At 46.9% G+C, this 13,627-nt stretch overlaps 1 protein-coding gene across 2 annotated transcripts in view; it reads right to left on the bottom strand.

The window, feature by feature from the left end:
• Positions 1-13,627, bottom strand: part of EPB41L4A (erythrocyte membrane protein band 4.1 like 4A) — a 385,559-nt gene that overhangs the window by 63,061 nt on the left and 308,871 nt on the right. For both annotated transcript variants that reach the window (XM_077462290.1, XM_077462291.1), the window contains one exon: positions 10,876-10,959. In XM_077462290.1, the coding sequence (XP_077318416.1) occupies positions 10,876-10,959 (84 nt within the window). The remainder of the gene's footprint in view (positions 1-10,875; positions 10,960-13,627) is intronic.

Genomic DNA, 13,627 nt, shown 5'->3' with positions numbered 1-13,627 from the left:
TCCGCTGCTAGCGTCTCTTCCACTGCACCGCCCAAGCTCCCCAGAACCTATTCCACATGCCAGGTGAGACGTTGCCATGCCGTGCTGCGTCTGTTGTGCCTGGAAGCAAAGAGCCACACTGGCCCGGCACTCCTTTCAGCTTTGCGTTCACAGGCAGATGAGTGGCTAACACCGCTCAATTTGACAGTTGGTAAAGTGGTGTGTGACAACGGTGCCAATCTGCTTAGCGCATTGAAACAGGGCAAAATCACGCACGTGCCGTGCATGGCACACGTCTTAAACTTGGTCGTGCAGCGATTCCTTGTCAAATACCCTGGGGTCCAGGACATCTTGCGGCAGGCAAGGAAAATCTCGGCCCATTTCAGAAGATCTTACACGGCCATGGCTCGCCTTGCTGACATTCAGCGGCGACACCATCTGCCGGTCAGACGTCTTATTTGCGATTGCCCGACGCGATGGAACTCAACCTTCTATATGCTTGATAGGCTGCTCCAGCAGAAACGTGCAGTTAACGTCTACCTGTATGAACTCTGCGAAAGAAACGGTTCTGGGGAGCTGGGTTTTTTTTCACCGCGCCAGTGGCTGCTCATGCGCGACACATGCAGACTTCTGCGGCCATTTGAGGAGATCACCAAACTGGTCAGTCGCAGCCATGGCGCCATCAGTGACATGGTACCTTATGCCTTCTTTCTGGAGCGTGCATTGCGTCGTGTCATTGATCAGGCTGTGGAGGAGCAGGAGCGGGAAGATGAGGAAGTCGCAATGCTGGATGAATTCCCAGGGGGGGCTACTCTATCTGAGACAAGTCAACAACAGGAGTCTGATGAGGAGTCAGAGGAGGATGGTGCCGGGGCGGATGAGCAGGAGCAAGAAGAGCATGCTTTAAACCTTTCTGGGATCCCTGTTGTGCGAGGATGGGGAGAGGAGAATGAAGAGGACGACATTATCCTGGATGATGAGCAGGAGCCAGGCCACCACACCGCTTCCACTTTAGTGCAAATGGGGGCCTTCATGCTCCAGTGTTTTAATAGGGACCCCCGTATAAAAAGCATGAGGGTCAAGGACCAGTACTGGGTGGCAACGTACTTAGACCCCCGGTACAAACACAAAATGGCGGAAATGTTACCGCCGTCGCAGAGGGCTGTCAGAATGCAGCACTTCCAGGCCTTGCTTCGAGAAATGCTGCATTCTGCTTTTGCGTGCGCTGGCAGAGGAGCAATTCCCACTCCCAGAGAAGGATTTGCGGGTACCAATCCAACAGCGCCTGCAAGAAGAGGCCGGTTTGAAGATGTGTTGGTGACTTCGGATATGAGGTCATTCTTTCAGCCGACCCATCGACAGGTGTCATCCGGATCCAGCATCAGGGAACGCCTAGACCGTCAGGTGTCCGACTACATTGGGTTAACGGCCGATGTGGACGCTCTGAGGAGTGATGAACCCCTAGACTACTGGGTGGGCAGGCTTGACCTCTGGCCAGAGCTTGCCCAATTTGCAATCGAACTGTTGGCTTGCCCCTCATCCAGTGTCCTGTCCGAAAGGACGTTCAGCGCAGCAGGGGGGATTGTGACCGATAAGCGTACTCGCCTAGCTCACCACAGTGTTAACTACCTCACATTTCTAAAAATGAATGAGGCATGGATCTCGGAGGAATTCAACACATGTGACCAGTAGACCATGTATATGTCTATAAACTATTTTTTTAATCAAGCACACAGACCTTCTTAATTCATTTGGCTCACTTCCTTGACCCAAAAAAGCACACCGTACTATATGCCCCTACCCTCCTCTTTGAAGAGGTTGAGCGGTGTCATATTTCTACTGGGGCTGCTTATGATATCCCTGTGCTGTGCTGACTTCCTCCTGGGGGTTCTTATTATGAAGGGATCACACTATCCCTGTGCTGTGCTGACTTCCTCCTGGGGGTTCTTATTATGAGGGGATCACACCATCCCTGTGCTGTGCTGACTTCCTCCTGGGGCTGCTTACGGTGCTGCTGTCAGTGCTGTATGTCACGGTGCTGCTGTCAGCGCTGTATGTCACGGTGCTGCTGTCAGCGCTGTATGTCACGGTGCTGCTGTCAGCGCTGTATGTCACGGTGCTGCTGTCAGCGCTGTATGTCACGGTGCTGCTGTCAGCGCTGTATGTCACGGTGCTGCTGTCAGCGCTGTATGTCACGGTGCTGCTGTCAGCGCTGTATGTCACGGTGCTGCTGTCAGCGCTGTATGTCACGGTGCTGCTGTCAGCGCTGTATGTCACGGTGCTGCTGTCAGTGCTCTGTATTACGGTGCTGCTGTCAGATGCCTCTATCACGGTGCATGTGTCATTCCGGTATGTCACGCTGCTGGTGATCATCTCCTGCACCCTCTTCTTTGCCTACCCTGGTCCCTGACCTTCCCTCTCCTCCATTGCCTTCATTAACTCCATAGTCCTGAATTGTTAGAACAATTTCCCAAATAAAATAAAAATGCTTGTAGTTATCGATCCCAAATTCACCTCATACATGTATTATGTCATTGTCCAGATGGTGGGACTACGTTTTACCCCCTAATAATTACCACGTGGCCGCAAATTCGACATGAAGGTTTGCAAAGTTCGCCTCCCATTGAAGTCAATGGGGCCCGCGGCGAACGGTCGGTTTCGCGAACGTTTGGGTCCGTTCGCATTTCGCGTTCGCGAAACGTCCCGTCGGAAGTTCGTCCATCACTACTCTCTGCTAAGACTCAGATTCTAGCTTGAAAAGCCTAGGTTTATAAAGTTTAACAGAATCCTTCCTCTGAAATGTGAGATGTATAGATAGTGTATAGACAGTGATCACTAGGACCAGGGCCGGATTAAGAGCATCATGTGCTTGGTGCTGAGGATTTTGGTGGGCCTTTTACTGGGCACCCTTCTGCTTTCCAAGAGCCTGTGCTGGCATGCGCCCAAACTAAAAAGTGCACAGCCGCACAGGCATAACACTAGGGAAGCCTGGCATTTGATTTGCCAAGTTTCTGTAAGGGCCGTGCATTGGCGTGCATTCTGAGCTGAAAGAGTGCAGCTGCGCAGGCCTAACACTATGGAAGCCCCAGACTTCTGTAAGGGCCCTGCATTGGCGTGCCCCAGGCTTCTGTTAGGACTGCTCATGCAGTGCCCATTATCAATCCCACCACCCTGCCCCAGTGGTGCATGTGGATTGCAGGGCCCGTCAGGGGAGATCTCTTCCCTTTGACCCATTGCTTTCCATGTCTTTTTTGGGTGGCTGGGCCTATATTAAGGTAGGGGCCTGGAGCTGCAGCTCCAATAGCCCCTACGTTAATCCAGCCCTGACTAGGACACCAGAGGAAGGGATAGCCCACCAATGTGCCATAGATCTTCAAGTTAATGTCCAAACATTTATTCAAGGTGGTTACATCACAGCGTTAAAGGGCAATGTTTTGTGGCCGCACAGGACCCCTTTGTCAGGAACGGGTCCTGTGTGGCTCCGAAATGTTGCACTTTATATGTAGCTGTGAGGTGATCACCTTCAATAAATATTTGTACGCTAACTTGAATATCCATGTTGTGCTGGCGATATGCGAATTAACTCAAACCAGAGTGCTCACGCACACCTGGGGTGCCTTCAGGTTTCTGCAGGGGTGCCTTGGTAAAATGCCTAAAAATTGCCCACAAATTGTATACAAAACCAGCAAGTGAATCAAGCCTGCCTTTTGGTTAGACAAAGCCACAAGTTTTCAAAGGGAAGCATTACGACTTTCTAGCCATCAGCATCCTATCAACCAATGATGTCATTAGTTGATAAGGATGCTGGACACCCCAACATCCTTGTTTGGCCATCCCCTGCCCATCTCCATCAGCACTGGGGTCATATTAGCTGAACGAGGGAGAGAAACTGAGGTAGGCGTAAAACATTGGAATACTAGTCAGCACCAGTGTGAAAAGATATATTTACTTTGGAAGAATAAAACACCTCTAATGTTGGGTGTCCTACATGTGTGGATGTTGCTGCGTTATGCAAAACGATTGCTTTCATATTTTACATTTTAGATTGGGGAACCTTGAGATTGTGTATCATTTTAGAGGGTGTCTTGACTAAAAAAATGTTGATAAACACTGAGTTAACTTGTCATATTACTAAGTCTCAAACTGGTAGTTTCCACAGCACCAATCTACCTCTTGCCTACTCCAAGAACATGTGCGATGGGAATATTGCTTGTTTTTATTACACCAATGGGGACACAGGCAATAATGATGGCCTGGCAGAGGATCCATCTATTCCACACATTGCTTAAGGCACATTGCTTAAGGCAAGCCTTTAGTAAATCCACCCCAATGCAATATAGTTCTAGCAGAAAGGTATAATGAGGTGTTTATAACACCTCATTATATCTTAAAGAGGAAGTAAACCCTGATGGGTTTACTTCCTCTTTGATTCCCTGCAAAGGTAAAGCATAATGGACTACTATGCATCGCATAGTAGTCCATTATGTGTCACTTACCTGACACAGGAGCCAGCGAAGTCCATCTTCTTGGTGGGTCTCGCTGCTCCGGCGCTGTTATTCGACGGAGCCACGATGACGTCACTCCCGCGCATGCGCACAGGAGCTGCCACTCGCATCACATCGCTGTTAACAGCGGTGCGCAGGCGCATTGAGCTGTAGACAGCGGTGCCTGTCTTTTGGCAAATATCTCCTAAACCGTGTAGGTTTAGGAGATATTTCTTGGACCTACAGGTAAGCCTTAATCTAGGCTTACCTATAAATCAAAGTGGTTTGTAAGGGTTTACAACCACTTTAACATTAACACTGAGGTCCATACATAAATTAACACAATGCATAAACCAACTAATACAAATAGAAGCACTGATCCAGGTCGGTCCTCCTTTTTTCAGTCACAAATGGTACTAGTCCAGCTCCTGAAAAATTTGACCACACACCAATATGACATGTTAAAATTTAAAAAAAGCATCATAATACTAGGCAACATCACAGAAAGCTTTCACTATGATAATTTTAAAAGTTTGAATAAAAAATATGTTTTATATGTGATATTGGTATGCAGTCATCCTAATTTTTCTCCTCTACAATGCATGAATCAGGCATCAACAAATGGTGGACCACGATCCAGACACGGACTGAATTACAGTCCTGTCTGGACAGCGGACACACCACTTAGCAGCCTGGGTGGCTGCCACCACCACTACTGCTGTTGTTAAACTCACAGCAGGGCAGAGGCAGGAGACACATCAGGTATGCACTGAGGGTGTGAGCTACCCCACTTTTCAAATTAATATGTGGGTGATTGGTTGCTAGGACGAGGTGGTCCTCACAACCAATCACTCACTTGTTAACAAGAAAAGTTCAGCAGCTCCTGCCCTCAGTGCAGACCTGCTGTGTCTCCCACCCTGCTGTGAGTTTAACAGCATAAGTAACAGCAGGCAAGCATGCAAGTACACACTGAAGAGGTGTCCACCCTGATGTGCCTCCACACTTTACTCTGTTGTTTTGGGGTAGGACTGTGGGGAGAACAGCTGTAACTGCAATGGGGGCTGTGGTTTAATGAGGGGCTGTGATCTGTAATTTCAAGGGGCCACTGTGTTTTGGGGGGAGGGGGTTGTGATTGTAATGGTAACTGTGATATGAGATATGCGATTTAAGTGGAGGGCTGTGATGTGAGGGAGGGGCTGTGATGGGGGCTATGGTGAGAGAAGGGGAGCTGTAATAGCAAGAGGGGCTGTGATGTGTGGAGTGGAGAGCTGTAACTGCAAAAGGGACTGTGATGTAAGGGAGGGCTATGAAGTGAGGAGGGGGTTGTATCTGCAAAGAAGGATTATGATGTGGAAGGGGGAGCTATGGTGTGAGGGGTGGTCTGTGATTGCAAGTGGGCTGTGAAGTAGGTGGGGAACAGTGATGTGAGGAAGGGGGAACTGTGACTAACGGGAGGTCTGCGATGAGAGAAGGACGGGCTGTGATCGCAAGGGGGGCTATGTTGTGAAGGAGGCTGTGATATGAAACGGGTCTGCGATGTGAAATAGGGGACTGAGGACACTGATGTAAAGAGGCAATGGGGGGGGGGGGGGGGGGCTAGGGCTGTGATGTGAGGGATCTGAGTCATAAAACAATAATGAGACTCAGATCTCTGCTGGAAAAATTGTTTACTGACCGGACCTCTGTGAATTTTAATTCAGTATTCTTGGCATGAACCATGCTACATGCATGCCCTGGCCATTAAGCTGTACCCCAACTCCGGTGGTCAAAGGTGCAAAGGGAAGTTCTGGACAGGTGTTTGTCGCTGATGAGCTCAGGCTGATTGGGATGATATGTGAATTTGCCTGAGATCCTCCTCACTGCAGATCAAATATGACCAGCAACACTAGCGAGGCTCAAGTTCCAATCTCAGGACAAAGCCAAGGTTGCAGCCACCATGACAATTGATTTAACAATCTGGCAAGATTAAACTGTTACTGCCCTCCCTGTCTCGGCGCCCTAAGGCAGCTGCCTTATCCTGGCGCCGGTTCTGGTGTCAGCAGGTGTTGTGGGGAGGGAATGGCGGCATGTGTACTTGTGCACGGATCTGATCAGTGACTTAGCTCATCAATGACAGTGGTTCCAGCTCCCGGACGGTACTCTCTTCCTCCTTCTGCCTCGCTCGCTCAGCGCTGTGATAGCTTCCTGTCAATCCTCGCCCAGGTGTCAGCGCAAAAATGTTTCCCTTCCCGGCTGGCTGCCCCATCCTCCCTCCGCTAGCTACGCTCCGGCTCTTCGCTCAAAAAGGCACCGAAAGCTCTCCTGGACTGTACTCTGACTCGGATTCAGCTTGGCCCATTACAGTGACAGGGAGACTGCACGGGCCCCCTGGAGAATGGGCGGGTCGCACTTGTGATTTCTGCGACCCCTTATACTACACCCATGAATACAGCTTTGCTCTTCATGCTTTTATTAAAAATAGGTGATATACCAGTGCTTTGCTCTTCAGAACTTTCCATATTATAAACTTGCCAGCATGAAAATGTTCAGCAATGGACTGCTGACCCCAGGCAGTTTGTATTGATTTTAACTGCCAGAGGCAAAATTCTACGCCTCCCTTTCCCCCATTAAGACATCCTCTGCATACAAAGGCATACTTATAATAAACAGAATTTTGTCTAAAAGCATGTGCTGCATGGCATGTGTTGTCATAGTTGTGGATGGTATAGAAGGATTTGCTTTAAGCTTAATTAGAAACCTGCAATAACAGGTTAGCAGAAAATGTTCCCGACTAACAATACAGTGGGGGTTATTTACTAAAGGATAATCCACTTTGCACTGAAAGTGCACTTGGAAGTAAAGTCGCTGTAGATCTGAGGGGGACATGCAAGGAAAATAAAAAACAGCATTTTAGCTTGCACATGATTGGATGATGAAATCAGCAGAGCTTACACTCATTTCAGATCTACCACTTAGATTTAGAACGACTGCACTTTCACTGCACTTTCAAGTGCAGTTGCAGTGCAAAGTAGAGTTGCCTATCGTAAATAACCCCCAATAAACCATCTAAGAATTCCATTCAGCTTACCTCAAGGCTATTTATGGCCATTGGACAACTTTGGCCTATTGCAGCCTGGCCTAAGAAGCCTTGCGGCCTCCCAGATTGAGAGCATGGGCACTGTCTCCATTTATCATCTACGACCACACTTCATTTCATACCAGGTCCTGCAGGATCTCCATCAGCTCAGCTGACATTTCCCTTTGTGATACCGTATATACTCGAGTATAAGCCGAGATTTTCAGCCTCTTTTTTGAGGCTGAAAGTGCCCCCCTCGGCTTATACTCGAGTCATCGCTGTCTGCCCGCTCGATCAGCGTGTCGAGCAGACAGACAGCGGCCATTCTGATTCAAAAGCCGCGCCTCCGGCTCCGCCTTCGCCTGTGATAGGCGGAACACTGAATTTCCCAGCAGCCTGTGTTCCGCCTATCACGGGCATCCGCTCATCCTCGTACTACGGACGAGGATGATACGACGTCCGTGATAGGCGGAACACAGGCTGCTGGGAAATTCAGTGTTCCGCCTATCACAGGCGAAGGAGGAGGCGCGGCTTTTGAATTTTACAATGGCCGCCGACGAAGAGGGCACGGGACGGAGGCAAGGCAAGGCACGGCACGGGACGGGACGGGACGGGACGAAGGCAAGGCAAGGCACGACACGGGACGGAGGCTCGGGACAAAGGCTCGGGACACAGGTAGGCTGGACACACACACACACACACACACACACACACACACACACACACACACACACGGATGGAGACACACACACACGGATGGATGGATGGAGACACACACACACACAGGGATGGATGGATGGATGGATGGAGACACACACACACACAGGGATGGATGGATGGATGGATGGAGACACACACACACAGGGATGGATGGATGGAGACACACACACACAGGGATGGATGGATGGATGGACACACACACACACAGGGATGGACGGACACACAGGGATGGACGGACACACAGGGATGGACGGACACACAGGGATGGACGGACACACACACAGGGATGGACAGGCATGTCTCACCCTCGGCTTATACACGAGTCAATAAGTTTGCCAGTTTTTTTGGGGGTAAATTGGGGGCCTCGGCTTATATTCGGGTCGGCCTATACTCGAGTATATACGGTAATACTTTTATTTTCTCAACAATATTTCCCTCTGCGGAACCTACAACTGCGAAATGCATTGGGTCAACTTATCACCCTTCCCTTTTGATCTATACTGTATATTATACTTGCTGCATTGACATCTTTATATTATGATTGATATTTATGGGAGGATAATATATCAGGAAAGTGGAGCTGTCAATACTTTCTAATAGTTTACATGTTCTCCCTGTGCCAGCTTCCTTCTGGTACTCCAGTATCCTCACACACTCTAAAGACATGCTGGTAGGTTAAAATTATTGTATACCCTCACCTATGAAAATAACATATTCAGTTTAAAATAGAAATGAAAGGTAAAACATTTAGGAAAAAAAAGCCATTATAAATACCTTTTCTCCCCCTTTTTTAACCCCTTGGCACCAGCAAACAAAAGGGCTTTGGCACTGAGCGGCTGCATATTTGCATTTATTAGTGTCGATATAGCTGCGCTGAGAGCATGCAGTCTGCACGCTCCTGGCATGGTTAAGGGGGGCTAACGGAAAGTTACCAATCGCTACTTGCAATCGAGAGCTTTCCAATCATGTGACTGCTGTGAAAGCCGATCAAATGATCATAAAGACTGCCCTGCCTCCCAGCATCCAAAAACCCCTTAAAAGGCCAAGAGGCACCAGCTCAAAGGGGTTAAAGTGATTATACTCCCTCTGTTCTCAGCTGCATAAGAGCTAGTGGAGGAGAAACAGCAGGACACTGATCTTCCCAGTGAATGGCTGTGCTGGGGGGTTGGCAGTACAAGTCTGATCATTGGGGGAGAGCAGGTTGAGTTCCCAGCATAGATAGAGAACTGATCACGGTGTGTTCTACTGCTTAGGGGGGGTCAGTGTTTGATAGGAAAGCAGAGGGACTGGCAGGAACACCAGAGATTTTACACAATGTAAGCAATACAAGGAGAACAGGATACAACGCAATGAGTGCTATATAAATACCTGTTATAAATGCATAAAATAAATATTCTACTTGATACCTTAGTGCCACATATTACTTGAGAATTTGCCGTTAGAGCTACACATTACCAGAGAGCACTATGCATGTTGCATACCAGCCATGTAGCCAAGAAGCCTGTTTTTTAACTGGAAAAAGTCCCAGCATTGTTGGCAAAGGGAAATTACTGTTCCACAAAGCTTACATTTAATTTTAAAGGGAATTCACGGTATTTTCAATTTTTTCTTAGATAAACATGTAAATGGGACTGCTGTAAATAATCTCATCAATGGTGGTAATGTTTCTACTTACAGTAAAATCCTTTTCTTGGAGTCCATTGAGGGATACAGGACGTCCATCACCTTTAGGCTGTACTGCTACATACAGGAAGATTGTAGGCCAGCCTGGGATATCATCTCCCATTACCAGTATGCCACAATTTAGTAGCAAATCAGGCACTGAGAGCATAATCAAAAACACAGAGGGGTGGCATTTAAGTCAGTGTTTGGCAGAGCTATGAATGTATAGAGATTTACTTTGTGTACATCCAATGACCTGTATACAAAGTGAGAAATTTAGAGACGGGATGTGTCTTCAGCGATGGTTATAGCTCCACCATAGGAACACCCACAATTTGGTCTTCAGCTTGTGGTGGAGTTTCAGCACAGCACAAACAGAAAATAGATGTGCTTTAATTTCCCAACCAGAGGTCTGAACAGGACCAAATGCTACATGCACTTGGTCTTGGTCCCCTAGGAGATACAACGACAATGTTAAAGTTGTGGTACTACTTCTTCTTTAAGAAGTAAATAATAACACTGCAATAATAACTCAAAATATGAGCCACTCACAAAATCATGCTAGAAGCCACCAGCTAAATTAGATGCAACCTTGTGCTCTCAATTGACAGTTGATGCAATTTCCAAAGCCACAGGAATGCTGTTCACCATTGAATGGACAGCAGGAAGCTAGTTCCGTAGTATGCTTAGAATACCATTAATTGTACCAGGCAATGGTAACATCATTCCACTATGCCACCAAAGCTGGCCCTCGCTTTCTGGGACCCAAAATGTGATCTGAGGCAAGGAAGACAAATGGAAGACAAATTTCTGGCCGATCTAGGAAAGAGAAAACTATATGCAGCACTCCAGCACATAACCCACTTTCCTGTAACCCTTGGAGTACTTTTCCCCTTACCACATATCACAGTGAACTGGTGGTTCAACATGACTAGCATATTTTTATTATTTTTATTGTTTACATCAGCATTTTACCTGGGAGAGCCATTTTCTTCCCATGGTGCACTGGACTTACTTCTTTGGACATCTGGGCTGTTTTCACATTTGACCTTTGTTGAGCTGTAAAACAGAATTGTATTAACATCAACAACATTAATAACATGTTGAGAATTAACATAATGATTTATTAAAAAGATATGTTATTGTTTTTTATTGTGAATTTTTTTTTTCTGTAGCTTAATGTTTCTGAAAGTGTAGTTTATATGGCAGTGGTTTATATGTTTCCCAATGCAAGCTTTACAAACCAGCTGATCGGGCCCAAACATCTTGTAAAAGGAGAAGTCCTGCATTCTGGATGGGGCAGTAGAATAGGAACACTGGTCACTAAAAACTTTCCTCGCCCAAATGCAATGAACAGCATGCACATTTGATGCCCCCCAAAACCAATAGAGATGCAAAACAGATAAAAGGTCATTTTACTGCTACTGATGTAGAAATGGCATTGTTGGCAGCAGGGCGGGGGTTACACATACTCATGGTGGCTGAAGTTGCTGGGAGTGTGTGCAAATCTGACTTTTTGTCCCCTTGGCAATGTAAATTATTTTTTTTTTTAAAGTGTAAAAAAAATAAAAATAAAAAAAAACTGCAGCTAAGCACTTAAAAATCCATCGTAAATTTTTTTAAAGTCTCCCCCTCATACATGCATGTACGACCGTAAATGCGTGTTATATATCGCCATGCATGACAAAGCATGTCTGGGGCACAAGATAGTCACCCACCAAAACTGGAACCATTGCTGTTATGAAATTATATAAAAGGGTATAAATATATCTATATCAAAATAAGATTGCTGTGAAAATGTATCCAACAGTCAGATAAGGTTACAGCAATCCTGTGCCCTGACATCTCAAAGAGTATATTTGTGCAGGGTAAAGAGTGCCTAAACCTGTAAAATAAAAAATGAACTTACCTTACAAATGGATTGTCCTTGCTCACAACCGACCTCTCCCTCAGCATTAGGGATGAGCTTCTATGCCACTCGACTCGAACATTGCCTGTTTGCCGAACAGCGAACAATTCGGGGTGTTCGTGGCAAATACGAAAAGCCGCGGAACACCCTGTAAAAGTCTATGGGACAAATCTAAAGTGCTAATTTTAAAGGCTTATATGCAAGTTATTGTCATAAAAAGTGTTTGGGGACCTGGGCCCTGCCCCAGTGGACATGTATCAATGCAAAAAAATGTTTTAAAAACCGCCGTTTTTTTGGGAGCAGTGATTTTAATAATGTTTAAAGTGAAACAATAAAAGCGTAATATTCCTTTAAATTCCGTACCAGGAGGGGGGGGGGGGTGTATAGTATTCCTGTAAAGGGGCACATGTTTCCCGTGCTTAGAACTGTCCCTACACAAAGTGTAATTTCTGCAGGAAAAAAAGTCATTTAAAAGCACTTGCGGCTATAATGAATTGTCGGCTCCCCGTAATACAGAGAACAGTCATTGAAAGTCATTGATTTAAAAAAAACAATGCGTGGGGTTCCCCCCAAATTCAATTACCAGGCCCTTCAGGTCTGGGATGGATTTTAAGGGGAACTTCACGCCAAATAAAATAAAAAATGGAGTGGAGTTCCCTCCAAAAATCCATACCAGACCCTTTATCCGAGCACGTGACCTGGCAGACCGCAGGAAAAGAGGGGGGAGGAGAGAGCGCCCCCTCTCCTGAACCATACCAGGCCACATGCCCTCAACATTGGGAAGATGCTTGGGGGGTCTGTGACCCCTCAAAGCACCATGTCCCCATGTTGATGGGGACAAGGGCCTCATCCCCACAACCCTGGCCAGTGGTTGTGGGGGTCTGTGGGCGAGGGGCTTATGAGAATCTGGAAGCCCCCTTTAACAAGGGGACCCCCAGATCCTGGCCCCCCTGTTTGAAACGGTAAGGGGGTACAAAAGTACCCCTACCATTTTACAAAGAAAGTGTAAAAAATTGTTAAAAAACACACAGACACCGTTGGGAAAAGTTCTTTATTAAAAATAAAAAAAAGATTCCAGCGGTGGTAATCCACTCTTGGTATCCAGCAATGGCTGACCTCTTCTCCGGGGTCCAGTGATGGGTAATCTCTCCCGATGGTCCAGCGCAGCGCATCCTGTCTCCACCGGAAACACTGCGGGAATCCCGGCAGCCTGACAGGTCTTAGCTGGGGAGGACGGGGCCACCCGACACCTAACCCCGCCCCCTCTGACACAAGGGGAAACCAGCGCTTCCCCAGTGACGTGTGGGTGACCCCGCCCCCCTCTGATATAACGGAAACCCCCCACATTTTTTTTTATCAATGACTTTCAATGACTGTTCTCTGTATTACGGGGAGCCGAAAATTCATTATAGCCGCGAGTGCTTTTAAATTACTTTTTTTCCTGCAGAAATGACACTTTGTGCAGGGACAGTTCTAAGCACGGGAAACATGCGCCCCTTTACAGGCATACTATACACACCCCCAGGTACAAAATTTTAAGGAATATTACACTTTTATTGTTTAACTTTAAGCATTATTAAAATCACTGCTCCTGAAAAACAGGTCCCCAAACACTTTTTAGGACAATAACTTGCATATTACCCTTTAAAATTAGCACTTTTGATTTTGAACGTTCGACTCCCATAGACTTTAATAGGGTTCTAAAATTCAGACAAATTTTAGGTCTGTTTACAGGTTCTGGTGCGAACCGAACTGGGGGGGGGGGGGGGTGTCCAGCTCATCCTTACTCAGTATCTCAAAAAGAGGCCTGGGGGCCAG

The sequence above is a fragment of the Lithobates pipiens genome, unplaced genomic scaffold (assembly GCF_037356315.1).
Source record: "Lithobates pipiens isolate NorthernLeopardFrog02 unplaced genomic scaffold, aLitPip1_a1.2 Scaffold_3, whole genome shotgun sequence".
In the NCBI taxonomy this organism is placed as follows: Eukaryota; Metazoa; Chordata; class Amphibia; order Anura; family Ranidae; genus Lithobates; species Lithobates pipiens.
Note: the sequence above shows the minus strand (reverse complement) of the source record. Positions and strands in the feature narration are given on the sequence as shown.